The sequence below is a fragment of the Athene noctua genome, chromosome 2 (assembly GCF_965140245.1).
Source record: "Athene noctua chromosome 2, bAthNoc1.hap1.1, whole genome shotgun sequence".
NCBI classification, from domain to species: domain Eukaryota; kingdom Metazoa; phylum Chordata; class Aves; order Strigiformes; family Strigidae; genus Athene; species Athene noctua.
Genome location: NC_134038.1, coordinates 135,492,460 through 135,517,379, shown reverse-complemented (window position 1 = coordinate 135,517,379; position 24,920 = coordinate 135,492,460). Strand labels below are relative to the sequence as shown.

The 24,920-nt window shown below is 38.8% G+C and overlaps 1 protein-coding gene across 1 annotated transcript; it reads left to right on the top strand.

Moving 5' to 3' along the window:
• The first annotated feature begins 50 nt into the window (after positions 1-50).
• On the top strand, positions 51-24,883 carry ANKMY2 (ankyrin repeat and MYND domain containing 2). Its single transcript, XM_074900359.1, has 10 exons — positions 51-248; positions 4,306-4,370; positions 12,312-12,450; positions 14,274-14,372; positions 16,504-16,664; positions 17,814-18,028; positions 19,176-19,311; positions 21,132-21,260; positions 21,678-21,822; positions 24,023-24,883. Exons 1-10 carry the CDS (start codon positions 182-184, stop codon positions 24,244-24,246), a joined length of 1,380 nt encoding a protein of 459 aa, XP_074756460.1. The 5' UTR covers positions 51-181; the 3' UTR covers positions 24,247-24,883.
• The last annotated feature ends 37 nt before the right edge of the window (positions 24,884-24,920 follow it).

Genomic DNA, 24,920 nt, shown 5'->3' with positions numbered 1-24,920 from the left:
CACCCCGCGGCCGGGCGGGGCTGCGGGCGGAAGCGGCCGGGAGGGGCGGGGTCGGTTTCGCGCAGGGAGGCGGCGCGTGGGGGGCGCTGCTGGGACCCGGCCGGGCTGTTGCCGCCACCGGGTTGAGCTCGCCCCGCCGGGCGGCACCGTCCCGAGCCTGCCTTGCTGGCGGGAGGCCGCGATGGCTCCCCCTCGGAGAGGTGACCTGAGCCCGGAGGAGAAGGACTTGCTGGGAGTGATCGCCACAGGTGAGCCCGGCCCGACCCTCGCCCCTCCGCGGCGGCGGGCGGTAGTGCTGCCCCGGCGGGCCTGGGCCCGGCCCCGGCGCCTCCGCTGACTGCCTCGTCGCGGGCTGGCGGAGCCGTGCGGCGCCGCGCCCTCCCCTCCCCTCTGCTGCTGCCGCGGGCCGGGCCGCGCCGTGCGGCAGCTCCGCGGCGGGGCCCCCGTCGCCCCGCCGGTTGTGCCCGGGACGGTTGTGCCGCGCTCGCACCCGCCGCTGGCGGCGTCAGTTACCGGCCGCGCTGCCGCCCCGCGCAGGCTGCGGGGCCGCTCGGGGGCCGTGGTATGGGCACGCCGCCTTCCCTGCGCCCGGGAGAGCGAGCGGCCGTTCCCCTGGAAGCGGGAGCCCGCGCCTGTCGCACGCTGGCCCTGCGAGGCGCGGAGGGGTGCGCGTCCCTGGGCACTTGGGGCTGGGGAAGCCCGGCTGCGGGGGTCTGACTCTGCCAGGGAAAGCTGACGTTGTTCTCGTGTATTCGTATCACTAATGTACGTTAACATTTAATTAGTAATGTACGTTAACTTTTATCTAATGACTTGTATCAATGTGCTTTGCAGAAATATGTTTTCTTTGACATAATCCAGTTCTTCAGCCTGTCACAGCCTGTATGCTGTTGCCAGACCAGGATGTCCTTGCAGACAGGATGTTCTGAAATTAACAGAACATGAGCTCGTCCAGAGTATTGTGCACCTCTCATCCCTTACACTGTTTTAATTAACACCTTTGTTGGAGACACGGACAGTGGGATTGAGCGCACCCTCAGCAAGTTTGCTGACAACACCAAGCTGTGTGGTGCGGTCGACACGCTGGAGGGAAGGGATGTGCCATCCAGAGGGACCTGGACAGGCTGGAGAAGTGGGACCGTGTGAACCTCATGAAGTTCAACAAGGCCAAGTGCAAGGTCCTGCACATGGGTCAGGGCAATCCCAAGCACAAATACAGGCTGGGCGATGAGTGGATTGGGAGCAGCCCTGCAGAGAAGCACTTGAGAGGTATTAGCAGATGGAAAACTATGAGCCATCAATGGGTGTTCACAGCCCAGAAAGCCCAACTGTATCCTGGACTGCATCAAAAAAGGCATGACCAGTAGGCTGAAGGAGGTGATTTTCCATCTCTACTCCACTCTTGTGAGACCCCACCTGGAGTCCTGTGTTTAGCTCTGGGGCCCCCACCATAAGGAGGACATGGACCTGCTTGAGCAGGTTCAGAGGAGGCCACAGAGATGATGAGGGGGCTGGAGCACCTCCCCTGTGAGGACAGGCTGAGAGAGTTGGGGTTGTTCAGCCTGGAGAAGAGAAGGCTCCAAGGAGACCTGATAGCGGCCTTCCAGTACTTCAAGGGGGATACAGGAAAGATGGGGAGGGACTCTGCATCAGGGAGTGTAGGAATAGGATGAGGAGTAACAGTTTTAAACTGAGAGAGGGCAGATTTAGATTAGATATAAGGAAGAAATTCTTCACTGTGAGGGTGGTGAGACACTAGCACAGGTTGCCCAGAGAAGCTGTGGCTGCCCCCTCCCTGGCAGTGTTCAAGGCCAGGTTGGACGGGGCTTTGAGCAACCTGGGCTAGTGGAAGGTGTCCCTGCCCATGGCAGGGGGTTTGGGACTAGATGATCTTTATGGTCCCTTCCCACCCAAACCATTCTGTGATTCTGCATTTTATGTTAATATTGCAGTTTCACCATGCAATGTGGTGCATATGCTTTCTGTTCAGGGGCTTCTGTCACACTTGTTGTAACAGTTGGGTTTCATGGTCCAAGCAACATGAAAATTTCACAGCCCCATCTAAATAGTTACACTGCAAATGGTGCTTTGAAAATTTTGAACAATGTTTGTTACTTTGAGGTAAACTAAAAACACCTGACGTGCTCCATGCATTTCTATATATAATTTTGAAGCAATTTGATCCCAGAAAATTTTTTTCATAGTTGTGGGGCTTTACTCTCAATTATATTAAAATGTTTCTCTATGTCAGAGACACAAGCATAGGACAGTCAGCAGTGAATTTATTGTGGATCCAGAATCAGCTTGATTGATTCACATCAGTCAGAGTTTCAGGCCTTTATCTTAAAGACCCTTCTATCTAACTTACCTCATGCTTATGGTTAGGGTCATGGGATAATTGAGGTTGGAAGGGACCTCAGGAGGTCTCTAGGCCAAGATCCTCCTCAAAACAGGTCAGCTGTGAGGCCAAACAAGATTGCTCAGGGTTTTATCCTGTCAGGCCTTGAAAACCTTCAAGGATGGGGACAGCACGGTGTCTGGGCAACCTGTACTGCTGCCTTACTGACTTATAGTGAAAATGCTTTTTCTTGTATCCAGTCTGAAGCTTCTTTTTCTTTCAACTTCTGCCTGTTGCCTCTTGGCCTCCTACCACATAGAGCTATGAACAGCCTGGCTCCAGCTTGAAGCTCTAGTCAGTTCTAGAAGTCCGAGTTCCATCAGTTTAGTGTCTTGTTTGGAATTCCTTTGATGTTTTGTCATATAGAACTCTGAACTTGTAAATGCAACTTTGCTTTGCTTTATTTGCATTAAAATTTAATTTGAAGATCACCACTTGAAGACTTGGTCTTTCTGATGTTTGTTCTTTTGCTGGGGTGTTCTTCTGAAAATGACTCCAGGTCCTAAGAAACTTCTTACATCTTTATGAAAATACATATATGTGTGTGTGTATATATATATATATATACACACGTGTATATATATATATATATACACACGTATATATATATATATACACGTATATATATATTTGGGGGAGTAGGCTAGTTGACAGTGCCCAGTCAGTCAGTGTATTTTACTGGGTCTTTATCAAGTGTGTGAGATGACTCAGGTAACTGGCTTTTTTCCCCTAAAACAATTATTTAAAAAAAAATGGGTAAAGAAACTGTTTAGTATAGTTAAACCACACCAAAAACTTGTTGAAAATAAATTATTTCTAGTATTTGTAGTATTTTTTGAAAGAAAATGAGCAGGAGCTGCTTTGCTGAAAATTTTCTGGAAGAGCACCTCCTTGTGATACAGTGAAGATAAACACAAAGGCCTGTTTTGAAAAGTGAGGGATGTAATGCTTAATTTTATTAAGCATGTGATTGCTGAAAAAGCTTTGCTTGTGATTGAATCAGTGATCAGAATTTTCTGTTAATTTGCAGTAAATGTAATTCCCCAAACTTTGACTCTTTGGATGATCGTTTATTTCTATTTGTTTGAATGCCTGTTGAAGCTCCACTGACATTACTGAATAGTCCTTCAGTGGGCTTTAAATCAGGTCCTTAGATCGGTGGTTTAACTGAAAGAATTCTTGTAGCAAATTGAAAAATACAAAGTTATGGCCTATTTTTCCTTGCACATATTTTTTTCAGACTTCAGTCTCCTTACGCATTTGGCTATTTTTAGAAATGTCAGTGATCAAGCTACTTCGGTGCTTGGTCCTTTCCACCACTATTCTCTTATCACCAAACGCAAATTCCTTCCACTTTTGTGAATCTGGGAGGGCAATGTTACAAATGTCAAATTTAACAAGGAAAGGAGATGTGAGTAAATAATAAAACGTTTCATTCAGACCAGAAAAGTGTTTGAAATGGGATAATTTCCTTTTGTGAGAATTTAGATAGGCATAAGATGCTCCAGAAGAGGTCAAAGTGCAGAATGTATTAACATGCTCAGTATCACTTTACTCATTCAGTATTGTTCCAGTGCTGTTTATTAAGAGACATTAGTGTCTTGTGTATGTGTATAGATCAGTTACTTCACAAAAAATGAATGTTTACTTCTAGTGGATGCTCTCAGACTATTCTTTAATGTTGTGACTTCTTGGCTTTTAGCTTCTAGAACAGAACGCTGTTCATTGCTAAGTCTCTTTGCTAAGTGCGATTGATTTACTGGTGGTTAATCTATATCCCAAGTGGTTAATCTACAAAGATTTTGATTCTAATCAGGAATGGAACCAACATTTTTCCTCTTGATTCTCAATTTATTTCTTCTCACCCTCCTTTCTCTCTCTGTGTCTTTTTTTTTTTTTACTTAAAGGAAACACCGAGGAGGCTGGAAGGCTACTGGGCAGCAAGAATGTCCGTGTCAATTGCTTGGATGAGGTACAGCGAAACAGTACAAGCATTATGCTGGTTTAGCAAGGAAAATACTGGGTCTGAAGGCATTCTTGTTGTTAAATAACATTGCTATACAGACTCCTGGAAATCAGAGTTACTCTGAAGATATTTCCAGCCTACAGCTGAATAATGAACATCTGAAGAGCTCTTACTTTTTTTTAAGAAAGTTTAATGTTACTTAAAGTATGATACTGTTTGTATTTTCTCTCAAGTTCCACCATGACCTTTGGTGTCTGTAAGGTAAGAGGAACACTGCAGCAAGACATGTGGGGATGCTCCCTGACTTATTGTCACCTCCACCAAACTGTAGTCCCTCTGCTTAGATAGCCGCAGACAGTGTGGATAAAGAATACCTATCCCCATCTCGTGCTTGCATCTCATCACCCAAAGCCATATCTTTGCAGAACTGTAAACATACTGGGAAAGTGAGTGACTAGGTCAGAAGTGCAAAACTCGCGTGTCTTTTGCAGAGGCAGGTGTGATAGATACGTGCAAGATAAAATCCTTAAGTGCTACTTGAAGATGGGAGGCAGTTTGTGGAGAAAGGAAGCTTGTGTGACGTTCATATGTTTCCTCTTCTTTTTTTGCAATGTTTTTCTGAAGTGTGCAACGTTAATATGAAGTGTAACATGGAAGCAAAATTGGAGTTGCCCACCATGCATGTTAGATCAATGTATAATTTATCCATTTAAATGTCAGTTTGTGTTTTTTCCCAACTTTATCATTTCACAGGATCACTGGTAAATTCAGGCTAGAAGGGACCTCAGAAAGTCTCTAGTTGGGCATCCCACTCAAAGCAGCTTCAGCTCTGAGGTCAGATGAGGTTGCTCTGAGCTTTATCCTGTCTGGCCTTGTGAACCTTCAAGGATGGAGACTGCGCTTATGGTGAAAATGTTTTTCCCCTATGTCTGAACCTCTGCTTCAACTTGGGCTCATTGTCTCTTGCCCTTCTGCCACCAGAACTGAAGAGTTTGGCTCAATCATCTCAGTGAGCTTCCTGTAGGCACTGGCAGGGTGCTGTAGGGTCCCACCAAAGCCATCTCTTCTCCAGGCTGAACAAGCCCAGTTCCTGAAGCCTCTCTTTACCTCACAAATGCTGAAGTTCCCGCCATGTCTTGGTGATACTCTGCTGAACTCGCTGCAGTTTATCCATGTCTTCGTTGTTCTGAAAGGCCAAAAATTGGACAAGTAGATGTGGTCTCATGAATGCTAAATGGAGGAAAATTATCACTTCATCTACTGGTTATCTTTGTGGAATATTGTTCACCTTTTTTGTGCTGCCAACAGATCCATTTTCTGATTGTTCTTAAATGCAGTTAAATATTTAAATCTTAATTTCTAATGTATGAATTTCAACATGCTTCTGACAAGCTAGTCAAACTAAGCTTTACAGAAAACTTCAGGAACCCAAGATACGATGTAAGTTTGTTTGTAAATGTGCTTTATTATATGGACTTTTAAAGCTTTTCTTTTGGTGTAATTGCTGAACGACTGCACCCTTGATGCAGTATTAGTGCAACATGCAGAACTACTGTTGAGAGGATATGGTTTATTAATAGAAACCATAACTGAGTTATGCCTCAGGCTATTGTTAAAGAATAAATAGTTTTAACAATACTTGCCTAATGCTCACATCTGACTAAATACACCCCAGGCACATAAAACTAAATTCATGCATTGGACTTCTTGCAGTCTCCTTTTTATCCCCAGGAGTGGTGTGTAATGTTGCATATTGAACAGGAAAGCGTTCAGATTTGTTTAGAATTTTTAATACATCAGTCATCTCACATCAACTTTTAGAACTTTTCTATTATAAATTACTTTCCCTGTAATGTGTTATTCTTATATCTATACATAGAGTGTGAGAAACCTCAGTTAAACATTATTACCTTCATCTGTTATTCAGTGCTGCCACAACTGGAGTCTGCTTTGAATGCATCAGGTCTTATGTTCTTCCTCTGCTGCCTTAGTTGTTTATCCTGAAATTCACATTATTACTTATATTACTACTGTTACATATTTTTATTGATGTTAAGAAATGAGGAAACAGCCCTGAAAATTGAAAATGCTTAGATATTGAAATGGGAGCACAATTCACTTGGGAACTAAGAACTCATTTCCTTCCTTGAAGTCCTTTTTACATGAGAGAATCCACAGAGTGAGCACAGGTTTAACCTAATTCTCTCTTCTGTTTGTGGTACAACAAACATGCAGTCACAATTTAATAATTTCCACAGGCTGGAGAATCCACAGCGTCCAGAAGCAGGATGTTATATATTGCACTTCCTGATTTTAAAAAATAAACACTGAAGATGACCCTTTAATTTTTGGTTTTACCATATATTCTAACTGCTTAATCTGCTTTCTTCTAGATTAAAAACAACTGACAATAAGCCATCTTTACATACATTTTAACATCTTTACATTTTAACATCTTTACATTTTAACATCTTTACATTTTAACATCTTTACATTTTAACATCTTTACATTTTAACATCTTTACATTTTAACATCTTTACATTTTAACATCTTTACATTTTAACATCTTTACATTTTAACATCTTTACATTTTAACATCTTTACATTTTAACATCTTTACATTTTAACATCTTTACATTTTAACATCTTTACATTTTAACATCTTTACATTTTAACATCTTTACATTTTAACATCTTTACATTTTAACATCTTTACATTTTAACATCTTTACATTTTAACATCTTTACATTTTAACATCTTTACATTTTAACATCTTCTAAATGCACTGACTTTTTAAAATATCTTGCCTGAAGTTATGTTTCTTCAGCAACTGAGCTATAATCATGACTCTCTTCCAAATCCTTTCCAGTTGTTTCAGCTTCTTCCTTTAAAAATGCTAGGCATGAGCTGGACACAGTATTTCAGCATTGCTTCTGCTATTGTTACATGTATTTAAAAAATAAAAAATTGCTCCTCTAAGTCTGTTTGCATTTCCCATCCATGTGACAAGACTCACTCACCCTTCACCTCCTACTATCTGCAGTGTTCCATTGGGTGTAATAGGTCACTTGAAGGCAGAGTAAGACCTCTTTATTCACATTAGTTTCACAGATGCCCATCTTCCAGAAGGTTATATATATGCAGCAGATACAGTCCTGTTTTTTCCCAGCGTCCTTTCTGACCAATTTTTTGTTGTTTCTTTGAGGATTCAGGTAGTTGATGAAAGGGGAAAGGTATTTAGGCTTAATCACTGTCTTTATGAAAGCAAAGAATAGCTCTTCCACAAACCTTGTGCCAAGGGAGCACTGCAGCACTACAATCCCATATTTTCTGTAGATCAAGCAGAGAGGCTTGACCTGAAAAGGCTTCACAGTTTTTCCGTATTTAAAATAACTTTAAGGTCGTTCGTGATCATCTTATATACAGAATTATCATTTGGCATTAGCAGCATTACTTTTTTCCTCTATTTTGGTAATACAACTATTCACTTCTGTAATAAAATACATCTTTTAGAAACAGTCCACTTGTATATGCTAATTACAGAACTGAATACTCTGGGAATTACAGCAGCAGCCTGCTCGATAGCTTATGAGGTTATATGTAGCTTTAGTCATGCTGATTATGTTCAGGGAAGGGTTCTTCAATTAATCTATTTTGCTATTCCACCATGAACTTCCTATGCTAGCAGAAAGTGCCCAGATCCTTGGCCTTTATTGAGGAGAAAGAGTTCTGTCTTTTGATGTGTTTTACATAGTATTTCAAAATACACAAATCAAAGAAAACTCAGCATCTATTAAGAATTATCTGGTTTCAATTCAGGTCGCTGACTGATGTAGACTTTAACTTTTCATCACTGCAGATGAACAGAAAGATCATCAGAGGAAACTAATGTGTTACATATGTGGAACTAACAGTGCAGTAGGATGACTCTAAAGGAGGAGAACTGTAGCTATGATCAACACTCACTGAACAGTATTTCATATTCTAATTAGTTCATAATTAGCTGTAGCTAAAATTATTTGTGCATGTATCTGTTGACTACCTTCCAAATCCTGCTTGTAATAAGTTTAAGGTAGGTAAGAGCGACCTTATTTGAAAGCTTTAAGGGTGAAATTTCTAAAGGCATTCATCCAATGAAAATTTGATTCATGTATTTCTAGACTAGCAGCATTCAGTACGATTTCTGTTAAAAGTGAGACTTTTTTGCAATCCAATTCCAGATACCTATCTGAACCACTCCTAATGAGTTGGTCTGATTTCAGTAGTGCTCTTCCTTTTTATTTAGGGGGATTTATTTTGAAGACATATGTCAACTAGTATTTCTGTGTTCCTTGTGGCACCTGCTCTTTTTGCATCATTTGATTCCTTTTCAGTAACTTCCCAAATACTATCTCAAATAAAAGCCAAACGTACATTCTATGTGTTTAGTTTGTAATTTTCTGAATAAATAGAATTGGTGTAGTTGCCTGAATATAAAGAATAAAATGAGGCATTCTGTCCATTTTAATGTGGGCCTCAGTTTTTCATTGCAAAATTATCTGGGAAAGGGAGAGGTGGTTGCTTTAACATTGTCAGCATACAAGTGTCTACAGCAGTTTTTTCAGCTAGGGTTTTCACAGCCCTTTCCCTTTCCTGCTATATTTAGGTAGCTAGTATTCACACATTCAGTGTCTCCATGGACCCCAATACCTGCTGAGAGAGCTGCTCCAGTGTGATCCAGACTACATGTGCCACATCTTGGCCAAGTTTCCACGGTTGAGAAGAAGGGTGAAGTGAGCACGAGAGGTGTAAAACACTGGGAATTTTGGGACCACTTGGATTCCTCTTTTCTCTTAGAGAACACAAGTCTATGTGGCTACTTCAGTAGTGAATCATCAGCATGTTATCCACAATGCAATGGCTTTTAAAAATATATGTCTATCATGTCTGTGTTCTTACACAGTCAGCGTGAGTGTTCAAACATGACATAGTTTTTCTGCCAAATATACACAGCTCACTGGGATGCGAGATGGTCTGTGTATTTTGTTTGTTTGTCCCAACTCTTGTTCCCTGGCCACCCCACACTGTCCAATTCCTCTGGTCAGCAAAGGCTGAGAAACAGTGTTGCTGAAAACTTCCCCCTTAGTTCCTAGAAGGCAGAAGGCTGCTTTTCCAGTTTATTAACTTTATAAATGTTTTTATTTATCCTGTGGACTCACACCTCTCCCTGGTGCTGAAGAGAGGTAGACTGACCTGCTTGCTTCTTCCCCCGCTTCTGGTAGTGGAGTCCAACCCCTCCCTGGTTCTGGTACTTATCTGCCCCTCTTGCCTCCCCACGTGACCTTTTCTTCCCTTGTTAGCCAATTCAGCCCACTGACCCTGTAGTTGTTTTTTTTATTTCAATTGGCTTTCCCACCATGGCAGCATTAGGTCAACTTAGCCCTTAGAATCCCATCCCTCAGTGTGCTTCTGGTATATTTTCAGCATCAGGAACTGGGCAGGTCAGTGTGTAATGGCTGGGCTGGCTGTGCTACGGAGCCCTTGGTGGTTGATGAGTAGAAGAACCTGGTCAAGTGAGGTACCAAGCAATTTCTAGAGGCACTCCAAGCTCTCTTCCCCTTGTAGAGTCAGACATACAAGGAGTACTTAGAGCCCTGCAGAACATGGGAGATGTTAATTTTTCTCCCTGTAACCCATGTAACATCCCTGCAAAGTAAACAAGATTCATTTTTGTCCTAAGGAATCAGGTTAAAAGACTGGGGTTTTGGTCAGAAGAATGTTACATAGTAGCTGCTAGAAAATGGATTCTTCATCCTGTGTTCTGCACTGGAAAAACAAATAATTTGTTTCATCTGTATGTTTAATAAACTGTCTGCTAGTTTACTCTTTTACGTATTTTCAATCCAAATATCAACTGTCAGAAAACAGATTGTTGCTGAACCTGTCTTTGAGAAGAGTGTTTGCAGTCACTTCAGTTTCTGCACAGGGACATAATACAGGATACCAGGCTTTTGCAGATAAACTTGTGTCTAGCCTGTCCCTTTTTTCTTTGTTGTGAATGCGAAAGCCTGATACTAGTGTGACTTTAAATCCAATTTTCAAATGACTGCCCACAGGTTTTCTGCTTGATATGTTTTTTTTGATCCACATCAGACACTTTCAAAATTTAATCAAAGGCTTTTAGATAAATTTTCCCAGGAGGACAGGATGACAAGAAAAAGCCCAGAAAACCCCACCAACCCTTTTCTCTGTCCTATAACCTTCAGACAGATTTTTCTTAATTGAAACAACTGGCATTCAAGATATAACCAAACTTAATCATTGTTTTCTTAAAGTCCTCCAGTCAAAAACCTTAGTCTGTTCATATCCCCTTACAGCATACTTTTCTGCACTGCTAAAGGAGGCAAGTCTATGCTATGGCTCCAGACTGGGATTGGCCCATAAAAATTGCTGTCAACATATAACGTAATATAACGTAACACTTTATATATTAGAAGAGAAAGCCTTTACTTAACCTTTATAGGACCACAAATGAAACCTAGCAGAAGTGATCACAAATTTGTTTCATGTTTGTGAAATGATCTCTTCAGATCTATTGCAGTTTACCAAAATATTTTGGGCTACTAAAATATAATGCATCAAGCAATCATTTTTTATTGTTTTCAGTTAGGATGGGGAATAATGAAAGTTTAATACTTAAAAATTGTTATTATAACTTTAACTTTCCCAATTTCCCTTACCTTTAGAAAAGTTATACTGATAAATTGAAATCAGTTGGGATTTATTCTGTCATAAGTTGAAACAAGAAATATATTAAGGCCCAAGCTGACAATGACATTGTTTCAGAGTATCACATTTCCATGCAAACACAGATGCAGTAATGGTGTACATGAGTGGATTCCTACACACAGCCTTAACCTGCAAAAAAGGAAGAAAATGCCGTTTTTATTTCCTTCAGGGACAAACTGCCTTGTATTCAGTGCTGGAGAATGTTCTTGGGCAACTACTATGTCTTGGCTGCTAACATAAATCCTGACTTGATGTTAAGTGAAAATAAACAGCATATTGGAAAAACCATTATCAAATTCTAAAACTGGAATGTCATGCACTTTTCTCATACAGAAATGTGCTTTTCCCTGCCCTTTGAGAGGGTGAGAACCTGCAGAAACAATTCACCCTAGTTCTGAAAATTTCCCCTAGGGTTTGCCCAGTTTGCATTTATAATTACACCAGTACAACTCTAATAAATACATAGTGCCTCCCTTTCTGAAGCTAATCCTTTTTGTACTGGTGGAGTTTATCAAAAGGCAAGGCTTGAGACTATGTGGTTGATAAAGTCTGCTTAGAGCCGTGTATCTTTACAAGGGCTTTCAGAGCTCTGGCTGATGTAAAATCAGAGACACAAGACCAAAAGGGTGGATAAATGGGACAGAGCAGGATAGCACGATTACCAGTAATCAATGACTAAAAATGAGCAGGATGGGTTTCAGAAACCACATCTTTGTAATGCCAAAAAGAACAAGAGCCTATTCCTAGTTTTCTCGTTGCTTTTCATATAATGGAGACAAGAAAGAATTCTAGAACCTAAGAAATTTTCTAAAAGTAGCTTTCCTCTAGCAGAAGCATTACTTGTCCTTAACGTTAGTGTCTTATACAAATGGCCAAATACAAATCGGTGGTAAATGGTTTTCATTTATTCAGCTGGTGCATTTTCACATATACAACACAGCATACTCAGAAAAGTGACATGGAAATGGAAAATCTACTGCATGACAGTTACCATATTTTTTCATGATGATTTTGTGAGCTTTTTAGTTATTGCTAACTTAAATATTACATGAGGCTTTAGTAGTTATACTGAATATGTATGTACAAGTAAAAATTGACAGTAGTATGAAGATCAAGAGATACAACGATACAACTAATTATTTTCTGTATGCTACTTACTTCCTCTTTCTTCTGTTAGCATGGCATGACCCCTCTAATGCATGCAGCGTACAAAGGGAAAATAGACATGTGCAAGTTGCTCTTGCGACATGGAGCTGATGTTAACTGCAATGAACATGAGCATGGATATACTGCCTTGATGTTTGCGGGACTTTCAGGTAACTTCTTATTAAACTTGGATCACTGATTTTTATGACATTGGTTGATACAATTTGCCATAAATTAAAGGAAAATGTTGACATATTTTTATTATTACTCATGTGAACCATGCAAATATGTCAAGACCGGTAGTATCACTGGGACACTGGAATAGGAGAGCTGCTGTTCTGGCTTTGGATCTTTTTTCATATAAAAATTGGTTTTGTTCAGTGTTTTGAGGCATATAGTCTATCTCTACTACTATTTGTTACAAATCTCAAAATTCAGTCTCTTGTGACAGTTTTCCTGTGCAGTGGGATATATTCTGTTTAATTATACTATGCATACTATACTATTACACTGGAAAAGATACTGCACCAAACTGCCTTTTTTTAGGCTACAGATCAGTAGCTTCTAGTAATATTTGAGGCTTGACAGTATTTTTCAAATTTTGCCTTTCTCCTGCGTTATTTTTGCAATTATCTTGTGGGCTTTCAAAAATGTATTTAGTAAGTTTAAAAAACATGTTTTCTCACATCAATTATCCCTTCCTCTAACATTATCTTTTTTCCACGGGAGTGCTTATAGCTGTGTGTATCTTCTCCTGTCTCAGGTGGTGGTTTGCAGCTTTCCTCTTGCTATTCTTTTACCCTGATGAAAGGAATAATTATTTCCTTGAGTCAGAAAAAGACACTATATAAAAAACTTTGTTCTTTCTGGGGAAAATATTAGATTTGGGAATATTAGGTTATTTTAAGTATCTTCTTTACTAGGCCAGTTATATCTTCCCAAAAAGGAGATTCTAGGGAAGTAAAATTTCTTAGCAAGTAGAATTTAAACTCTGCCTTCTTTCATCATAAGTATAAAAAAAAGAAAAGCATATGTGTATATATGAACCTTAACTGGATCATCAGATTGCTTTTCTCATAAAACTTTGTTAAAAAGATTTTGGAAATTCCAGCATTCTGTGGCATTGAGCAATATCAGAGCTGCAGCAGATAGATGGGAACAAACTCTTAGAAGTTGTTAAATGACTGCAGCCTTATGCAAAATGCTGGATTTTACCATTTTTCACAGCTGGGTTTGAATGCTTCCAAATGTTGACTTCAGGGTCTGTTACCTGTGAGTGCAAAAGGCACATGGGCACTACTGACTTAATGCCTTTAAGTCAGAAACTTCCCATCCACCACCCCCTTCATATTCACTTTTTTGTACTTAACATATTCACAATAACTGATAAAGTAAGAATACCTTTGAAAGCAGAATCAGCACAAGTGGTAACAAGTGTCCTTATTAGTCTCTGAAGGGCACCAATTAAGTCATCTAATCTTCCCATCAAATTTTAGCTTCATTTTACTTGGTGTTTAGCCCAGTCTGAACACCCAGTTCCTGCCGTGGAGAAAGGAACAATCTGTTCTCTTCGCTCCTGCTACATAATAGTACTGGATTTGTTTTTCTTCTTAGAATAGCAAATGTTGCAGTTGAACTGTCAAACTAGATTAGTAGAACTTGCTTCTATACTGCTATGCAGAGGGACCAAGCTCTAGCATAGTTACATGCATGTGACTCCGGTAAGCTCCACAGGGAGCTGAATGTGCATTACGGAGAGCAGAGTTATCCGCTGCCTGAATGTAGTTTTTAGTTTGATTTGACCTCTGGAACCATAAATAAGGAGGCAGCACCATGCCTTTCTCTTAATCCATTCTTAAAATAATGAACGTTTATTTCCCTCAGTGTTACTCCTGATCTTAAAGAAATTCACTCCTTGTTTTTCTACAAGACTAAAGAATTACGAGTTCTGGTTTGTTCTCTCTCATTCTCCATATCTTCCCCCTAAATTTAGGAAACAAAGAAATCACTTGGATGATGTTAGAGGCTGGAGCAGAGACTGATGTTGTCAACTCTGTGGGAAGGACAGCAGCTCAGATGGCTGCTTTTGTAGGTAAGGTGAATTATTATCATTTCCTAAACTCCTAAAGAAGTAAAATGTTAGATTCTGATGTGTTTTATTGGTGAACATTATTTAATGACCTGATCTGAACTGATGCAGTTGTTCAGCTTTTTTTCCATATCTCATCCTGTATCAGTCAATTTATGTTCTATTCCCATGCTTTGTTTCATAAAAGCACAAGTGATATCTGTAAAAATAGATGCTGCTGTTCTTCAGGTGTGCAAGTTTTTGCAATATCATCACTTTTCAAATAGCAATAGGAGGCTGATAATATCTGATGTGTCTGAAGTGCAAGTAGATGCTTCTGCAGTACGAAGCACGTGACTGAAGCTTCCTTTGTGGGAAGGAACGACCGCAGCATTACCAGTCAGGAACTCTCATCAGGGCTTTCCCACAAGCATGCTGTGTGCTAGTGGTTGAGTCATCTCCTGCCCTTCTCCCTCTGCATTTGGGAGAGGGAGAAGTCTCAGAACCTGTTCTGAGGTGGGTCAGCACTTACTGACCTGAACTTGAGTAGAACAAGATGAAAAATTTGTCATTCCAGTATGCTGTGAGATCCTGGGCAAAACATGGAACCAGGCTGTTTTCTGTTGTTACGTTGTTTCTTCTTGTCTTTTTTTTCTAAACTTTTTTTCCTTCTTTGCCCATCTTGACAGTGCTGGGAGATTCCTGACTTACCATTCCCACATATAGCACTTTTTCTCTATTTTTAGCAAGGACGCTTGACAAAATACTGCCAGAAAAAGTGGAGTCATTTTAGAGACTCAGTTATTGCTGTCCAGATGACCTTCCCAGCAACCAAAAACGAGGACCTGTATTTTCATTTCAACACAACCTTCCCATATTGTTTTAATGCCTGAGAACTCCCTTGCAAGTCCATTAGTTGTTCTGAATTCAAGAGCCCACCTTGCCATTTAGATTTACTTCCTTGAATAGTGAGTTGGTGTGGTTTCAGTTTCAAACATATCTCATTCTGGTCTTGTAAAGAGGAAGAGATTGACATTGCTCACTTGAGATTCAAGCAGCAAAACTTTTAACTATTCACTTAATATGTCAGAGAAGTCCACTCCTACTAATGATACATTGGATTTGGAGAGTCTTTTCCAATGTGATGCTGAATTGAGTTATTAGTGAACAAGGAATGTTATCTTCAACATCATTTTGGTGAATTCTTGTTAAAATCTCATCATGTCACCAAGATAGAATAAATATTTCCAGGCATACTGAGATACACTGCTCTGGAAAAGTCTGAACATTGGAATCCATTCCTGTTCTTTTTTATTCTCTGTCCAATCAACATTAATTCATCTGTCTGTGTGTGGGAAGTGAAGATACTTCTTACCCTGTCATTTGTCTTACGCTGTGTTCTATTAGCTTAGAACAGTCTCTTCTAAAACAGTGGAGGGTTTTAAGTGCTGGAATTTGGTTGGCTGTGTCTTCTTCCACTGATTAATAGGATTAGTGCCAAGATAAATCAGTCAATGTAAAGAATGTGGTCCTGAACTAGAGAAGCTAAATTTTACTTTCCCTTTAGCCAAGTAATCCATCATGTTGTCAGATGTAGAAAACAAGAAGGGGGTGTAACTTCACTCACCTTGTTACTTTCATCACAGTCCTTTTTTCTTGGTAAATTTTAAGCATGTTCTGTTCTCCCACTTCTCCCACTTTAGGTTAGTACACTACTATCTGTTTCAGGTCTGAAAACTTACAAGTCTCAGTGCAAATGTCACTGATTTTTCAAAGTACAAAGTGCAGAGAACTTCTCTTGAAAAATGTTAACACCAGTTTGAGGCTACTAGTATAATATAACTTTGTGAACAAATACCTGTTCCCTTACTTTTGCCTTACCAGGGAAGAAGGATGTGGGAAGGGGAGAGGGTTCTCAAAATGAAATTTTATGAAGTCCTTCCCTGTTGGGAGTCAGTAAGTTACACTTGCTGAACATAAAAGTTACACACAAAAGAATGGCAAGAGTTGTCTGTTATCAGTGTGAAGCAGATCATGTTAAGCTCTTTTGTGGGTAATTCTCACCTGTATTGCTTATATTATATTTGGTTTTAGGTCTTCTTTTTTCTGGTTATTATTTAATTTAATTGGTGATTTTTTTTTCTTGTGCCTTTAGGTCAACACGACTGTGTGACCATCATCAACAACTTCTTTCCACGTGAAAGGCTGGACTACTATACTAAACCTCAAGGCTTAGATAAAGAGCCAAAACTGCCAGTAAAATTAGCTGGGCCTCTGCATAAAATTATAACTACTACTAACATGCATCCAGTTAAGGTGGAGTAATATGTAAATTGATTGTTGTTCTAAGTTGTGTGTTGTTGGCACATGTTTCTTTATATCAGGAAGCATGCAGCTCTTCCAAGAGTCCAACTGAGATCAAAAACATTATCCACTAATTCAGATGCTTCTGAAAATGAGAAAGAATCATGCTCAACATTAAGACATGACTAAAAAATGAAGCTCTTCCAGTGTTTATATACACCAGAATCTCGAAGTAACACCTTTAAGTGGAGAGATTCTCATTTGTTTACATCAGTAACCATAAATAGCTTTCTTTTTGGCTTTCTTTTTTTCCTAGCCCCACTTGAAGTGGAAACATAAACCCGTTTCCTATCTTAACAAAATCTCATTGTTTTTTCAATGCTTGTCTCAGCGTGTATCTTCCTACCTTCATCATAGTTCACCATAGTAACATCTACTGCTGCTGCTGTTTCTGAGTATGTGCAAGAGACATTTATTTTTACTTCCCAGTATATTTGCTGAAAATAATATCTTTTACGGTTTGCTGTTCCAGTGTAGTTCAGAGAAATTAATACACCTAAATTCAAAGGCAAGTTCCTTGGGCTTGCCATTCATAGTCAGTAATTTGTCAACAGTTGCCAGCCAGGTATCTGCAGTACGTACAAACAGTGATGCATCAGTGGCAGCTAATTTAGTGAGCAGAGTATATGGTTTCCTTTTAAAATGGTTAGTTCAGTGCTTTACTAAAGTACTCCAAGATTACGTGAGGTTGATGTGCTCTGTGAAACTGCTTAAATCATACAAGTTCAGTTTATTTTAGGTGTTCAGAAGGCAAGAGATTTTAGGACAGTGTGTGGTAGTTTCTGTAACTCTTGAAATGGTTTTGATTCTTCAGGTTCTTATTCTGAAAAAGAATCCTTATTATTTTTATTACCAGTCTTAATTTTAAATGTTTCTTGTATGGGAACTGTGAATTACAGTATACTAAATAATAATACTAAATAATAATACTAAATAATGACTGAAAAAAGAAGAGGAAGACTGTATAAGATGGAAGTACAGGAATATTAGAAACACCACTGAAATTTAGCTATAATGAACTGTATAACCTTTAATGTTAATGCACAAGTTTAAATATATGAATTCCTAATTGGATTACATCTTCTTCAATCTTTCTCATAGATTGTGTTGCTGGTAAAAGAGAACCCTCTGTTGGCCGAAGTAGAAGCACTGCAGAAATGTTACAGGGTTCTGGATCTAATTTGTGAGAAATGTATGAAGCAGAAAGATATGAATGAAGTACTTGCTATGAAAATGCACTACATCAGTTGCATCTTCCAGAAATGTATTACATTTTTAAAAGAGCGAGAGGATAAACTAGATGGATTTATCAAAAGGTACGTGTTTCTACAGAGGGGTCTGAAGGCGTATGTATGAATATCATACATTTCAGATATCAGAAAAAGACAACTGTACTAATAGATTGGATTGTCTTGGTTAAAGGCTATGTCAAGTAAATTTTGAAATTATCCCAGCTGCAGTCACTTCAGGGTGGCACTGACTCCTTTTTTTTTTCTGTCTGAAGTGGCATTGTCCTTTCCTAGGGTACAAAAGAAACATTCCTGTAGTTTCAGCTCCCTACTGGAACTGGTTAGATCTTGGCAGTCACACAGACACTGTGAAGCAGCAGCAACATGTGGTGGAGAAAAGGGAAGTGATAGGCTTGAAAAAAAGAGTTTCTCAATGTCCGATATGGATCATCTGGGAACATTTCTCCTGTCACTTTGCTCTCCAGCAGTCATACAGAGTTAGACTTTTTTTCAAAAACAGTTAAGCAACTGAGAACTGCAGATCCCACTGGCTCTGGATAAGACTTGGACTCTTGAATCAGTTTAGACAGATCCTCAGAACCCACTCAGAGTCACAAAACCAGCTGCCTGATCTTAAGTATCAAAGTAAGTGGCCTGGCTTTTAGGAGGATCACATTCCCCATGGACCTCCATCGATTTCTACATGATACTGAAAATAAATTATGAAGTCAGCTTTCACATAATGAAATCAAATAGTTTATCAGTGATCCATGTAAAAAAGTAGCAGCCATCCAGATAAATATAGAGGCATCAGGACTATAACACATTATTAAACATAAGTAAAGCAGAATTTTTATTTTAAAGTATTGTGCATTCTTTCATGTTTATTTTTACAATACTCATTTTTAAACACAACAAAGCATTTTTGCTGCTTTAGGCAGATGTAGATACTAGTCTACCTGTACATGATTATTTTTCTCTGTGTGGTTGAATCAGTAAGTGGTGGTTTCAGAGCACACATTTAGTTATTTTGTATTGCATAATGATTGTACATTACAATAAAAATAATTTCATTTGCATTTTTAACACTTTTATGTATGAAGTTGCCAAATTCTTTTGAATTATAATTGTTCTCTATAATTTGAAAGAGGACAGAGTACACCATGCTGTACACATTTGTTATTGAACATTTACTATGTGAATTTCTTATTTGACTTCTTCTTTAAAAATTTAGTCTCTTGAAAGGGAGAGATAAAGATGGTTTCCCTGTATATCAAGAGAAGCTAATTCGAGAAAGTATCCGAAAGTTTCCTTACTGTGAAGCTACATTGCTCCAGCAGCTCGTGAGAAGTATTGCTCCTGTTGAAATAGTAAGTTTTTTTCTATCAAGAAAATATGCTAAGCAACTCGCATAGTAAAATCAGCTTGAACTAAGCCATCTTTCTGTTCCTCAGCTTCTACAATTTATCAAAGGTTTTTGATGCCCCTGAACTCTCTGTCAAACTGGAATTTTATTTTACGTATTGCAGGAAAGCGCTCTAAAATACTTCAACTAGTAGTTTTTTTCCACGCCCAGAATGAATGCCTAAATACCTCAGCTTTTAAAGAAACCTGTAACAATTTGTTTCTTGACTCAGAGCTTTCTTTTCCTTTTCTGGGATGTCTATTCAGTTTTTCTTTGCCAATTCGATTTTACAATTTGTAGATTCAGACACAGATGAAACTCATTTTGCACTCTTTTTTCACAATTTCTAAATTCAACTTAAGATCAAACCATTTCCTAGATTTAATACATTCTTCATTTCTAGTGTACATGAAAAGTTGGTAATATATGATGGTAGAAAAAGAAGAAACATTCTGTGAAGCTCCTTTTATCACAGGGAGAGGCAAGATGATGCAATGCAGAGCAAAATCTATATCTGAATTAGGAAATCAAAATTACAAGTAAAAAATCTAGCTTCAGTTTTCCTCATATGCCTTTGCTAACACACTCTTCATTATAGTACTGTCAATTGCTTCATAATAAATCTTACACAAGAGTTTCTGTTCTTTTTTAAGAATGCTCTTTCTGTTCTCTGAGAGCTAGATGTTATATGCACTGGGGAAGTGGAACAATTTTGTGACGTGTTTGGATTATGCTGAGTGAATTAAAAATAGCCTCCATCTTAAGTAGCTTCAAGTCTACTAAAATGTCCTGAGGCTTAATGCAATCCCTACTGTTTGTCTAAGCCAGAAAAATAAACACAGTATGAAAACATAAGCCATCGTGATGCATTAAGATGTGCTTTAGAGTAAACATGTTCTTTCCTGTCCCTTTTTTTCTTCTAAGACCTTGCAGTCTTTTCTGCCTTTAAAGAAGTAACAGTTGATTACACTGGATTTCTGTCCATTATGCAGAACTGGAAAGGAGGAGACGCTATAAATTTTTATTTGTCTGGAAGCCTCTGACATGCACAATTACTTGGATTCGGCCTGGGCACCTCAGCATTGTTGTAGTAGTTATGATGGTGCATATTCCATGGTAGTCTAACAGTTTAAGGATTTACTTAGATTTGAATCAATTTGGCATTTTTTTCCTCTAATATTTACAGCATTGTCCAAAAGAATAGTCTTAATTTATGGTTGCCAGTAAAATAGACTAAATCTTACTGCTTGTACTGCATGGGAAAGGTACTGCAAATATATCTAAGTAATAATATGCAAATAATTGTTTTGAAGATTTTGAGTTCTAACCATTTGGTCTGTAGCATCTGAGTACACTGAGCACAATAGTATATCAGTGACAAGTAAAATATCTTTCTGTGTGCCAGCACAGAGACTAATCTGCAAAAACCTGCTGCATATGATCTACAAGCAGGTGACAGTGTATGAAGAACACTGAATTCATTAGTAGTATTAGTAACAACTTGCAGAGTAAAAAAATTGTAATTTTTATCCTCCCTTCTACAGAAGCTAAGGACTAAGTTGACTTTATAAACAGAAATTTATCTAACCGTATAAATGTTAAGCCGTGCATGTCAGTTGAAGTTCTATGATTTAGTTTTATGTTCTTGCTGCTACGGCATCTTCAGTGAGACTGCAACTGGCTGGCTGGAAGCTTGCATTGCTTGGTTTGTTTTTCTCTTGCGTGTACCTTTTCACGATAGTGTTGTTTTCTAATCTCATTACCACCTCTTGTCTTACCTTTCAGGGTTCTGATCCCACAGCTTTTTCTGTACTTACACAAGCTATTACTGGCCAAGTGGGTTTTGTGGATGCTGAATTCTGTACAACTTGTGGGGGAAAGGGAGCAGACAAAAGATGTTCAGTATGTAAAATGGTAAGAATCTATAAACGGTGATAATGAATCACAAAAACTAGTGCCGCTGAGGATTTTGAATGCTTCATTATTTGCTCCATAAATTTAGGAGGAATGGTATGTGTGCCTACACTGAAAATGTGCAAGCTGTCTGCTTCTGGAAGAGATGCCTGAAATTCACAAGTACTTGGATATCCAAGTGTGTATGTTTAAGAATAAAGAAAGAGTAAAATTTCTGTATGTTCAGAGTTAACAAAACAAACTCTTCTTTATAGAGTTTTATATAGGTTAGAATCACTCTGTATGACCTTACAGATTGCTTAAAAATACCATTAAGTACTATTCATAGAGAGATGTAACTTGGTAGACTAAGAAAGGCAAGAATATTGTGTATTTTTTAGTACATGAAGATGAATTGATAGCTCTGGTAACTTTCAGGTGATGTACTGCGACCAGAACTGTCAGAAAATACACTGGTTTACCCACAAGAAAGTCTGCAAGACCCTGAAGGAAATTCATGAGAAACAAGAACTAGAAGCTGCCAAAGAAAAAAGGAAACAAGAAGAAAAAAAGCAGAAGAAAGGTTAGGATCTATAGTTTGCTTGCTGAAACTAATGCTGCATTAGCTGCACCACAAGGAACAATAGTAACGGGTCTCAAAATCTGTAACAGCTGAGGTTGAAAGAAAAATCTTTGCTGTAACAGCAAACCCGCATTTGTTGGAATTTCAAGTCTTTCAATTTACAGATGCTGTGTACTTTCTAAAATGTGGTTTTTAATGCTAGACTTACACAGGTTTTTACAGCTAAAGCATTCTGTATTACACTGCACTGTTTCAAAATCCAAATCTGTAATCAAAATCATGCAGGAGTTTCATGCTACTCTTTCATTGGAGGTGTTAGGACAAGTTGGATAATAAGCAAGCAGCCCTCTCCTTCCAGTTGCAAAGGTTAATGTAGATGTTAACTCTCCTGTAATACTTTCTTCTTCATAATCACAGTATCAAGTTAATTGTGCTGTGTATTTTGAATGTGAAGAAAGAGTTAGTCTTTAAACTGTTAATGGTGTTTTTCTCCCTTCAATGAGCAAACAATTAATACATAATAACAGAAAAAACACTGTACCACCTCTCCCCTGCAAGTACTCTGATACAGTGTTTCTGTAAGTGAAATAGTTAGAAAACTGGTGGTGAAATCTCTTCTACAATTTATTAGATTCCCCTTTCCTTCTTTTAAGGATTGTAGAAGTGCACTGGATCAATCACACTTGTCTTATAGTATTCTTCACTTCAGCTGGACTCTAAAGACTATAGGAGGATATAAATTAGTAATAAATTAGTAATTATTGAAGTTTTCAACAGCTTCCTGTGATGGTCCTGTTACAACAAGAGTTGCTGTTGCATGGGATCAAGATGACTGTGGAAATTGGAGACAAGGATACTAGAAATCCCTGAATATATTGCATACCAGTACAGCAAAACATAACGAGCTGTGAGCAGTGTGATGCCTCACACTGGTAACAAACACACACGCTTGCAGGTTCCTATTAACTGAGCAATTCAGTGGCCGGGTGCTGTGCCCTTTGGAGGGAGAGACAGGGTCTTGGTGGATGGCTCTTCTCCCTCCCTTCCTAAAAAGGGAAGCTAACATTTTTTGATACGTTACGACTGCACTATCTATATGTTCATCTTCATTAATTTCTTCAGATATGTGGCCAACACACTACAGACCTTACCAGCATATGCATTGTGAGCAAGGTGGTGAATTCATCCTAGCTTCAAGCCACCTTGTGAATGGTGGTGTATCAAAGCTCTTCATGTCAACTGCGGTTTTATTTCAAAAAACTAATAATACCCCTTACAAATCCTATATATTGGGAAGGGAAAAAAAAATCCCATAGCTGCAACTACAAGAAAACCCACAAGTTTGAGTTTCCACTGTACAAGGGCAAGTCTGTGCTTCAGCCTGTGCTTAAGGCTGCTCCATAGCTACATGAGACCTGGGCAGGGCCTTGGCACTGTTGTGGCTAGCCGTGACAGTGGTTTTAGCTGGCTGTCAATCATAACAGAGAAGAAGGAACCAAGATTAACTACTTCTGAAGGTGCTGGGCCTCCAATTAGGTTTTCCCCTCTTTCTTTTCAGAAGTGCTGGCACACAACCCCTACATAGCAGAATCAGGCCAGAAAGTTATTTAACAATTTTTTTCCCTAAAAACACTGCTTGAAAAGTAAAGGTGCAGTAGCTGATTCCTTTCCATGCAGTCAGGTTATAAATTTCAGGATGACTCACTTCAACCAAAGTTCATTGTGGTCAGCTGTTCATTAGCAAATAATTTCTTCAGTCTGTCATATGCAAAAATTATTCCTATGTAATCCCTCTTTTTTTTTTTTTTTTAAGCAGAACAAAACCCACCTGTACTCAACGTTTAACCAGCCTGCAGCCATTCTTTGAAAAGCTGACTGTAAGAAGTGTCAATAAAGCATGTTTGAATTGAAGGTTAAAATAACTGTAGTGTCCTACTCTGCTCCTCTACATATTAAAAAGAAGTATGGCAAAATGGAAGATAAATTAATGAGACCTTTGTGTAGGGTTAGTTTCAGAGTAGCATTACACCAACTGAGGCAGAACTCCAGTGTCTTAGGTCTTTTTTGAAGAACCTTGGTTAAGTTAATTACTTCGTATTTGATGCAAAGTTTCCTAGTGTTTATTATTCTTCAATAATAAAAATATTTCCTTGCAGATGGGTTTGGTGTTTATTTATGATGTGATTTCTCTTTTGTTTAGATGAAGCGCAACTAGTAGAGGGTAGTTCTACAAGTGAAGAACAGTCCAATCCTGGTCCAGATGCTACCAAAGAAGTGGATCCAAATCATGCTACTGACCAAACGGAAGAACCTGAATTTACCAAAGAGATGGAGGCACTAGCCCTGCACCCTGAAAGTCCACTGGAAAGTGAGACTGGCACAGCTGACATTGCTTGTCAAAAAATTCAAGACTCTGAGAAGTAAGAAGAGGGTAGGAAGGGACTAAGAGTTGTGGCTACATTCCTGTACCTCAAGAGTCCCAAAGAAGTTTTTATGCTGACCATGTCTTGAGTTCTTACAGCATGGCTTATGCAAGACTCCCTTTGAAAGACAGCATGACTCTGTTCATCATGAGATGAAATACTGGCTAATTTTGTCTAGAAATACTTCAGGTTCTGTTGTAGGTTGTCAAAATAGGTATTTACTCTCTGGTAAGAACTAGAGTGGCATAGATCCATCTGTATGTATACCAACAGTAAGCACAGTAAAAATCTATGAGTATCTGTGGTTACTGAGCCACTTAGTGAAAAATAAAAAGCATTTGATTTGGATTATTCATGTTTTCAGAACCTAAAATTTATGCTAATTGTAATTTGAATATTTTTTTTCTGCAATTACACAGGACTGTAGTTATCAACATTGGGAAGCCAACTGTTAAATTGCTTTTTTACACTACTTTGTGAAGCTTTATCTGAAGGAATTCAGTAGCAGTTAAGTTTCTGATGATACTCATCTGAATTCTCAACTTTTCATGACATTACTGTAAATATTTTTAACTAGTGAGTGCACAACAATAGTGTCTATTTTGTGGCAATTTTATTAAATGATACTGCTGTCTCAAGCTGACTGTGAAATGTGTGTTTCAACAAAATTATTTC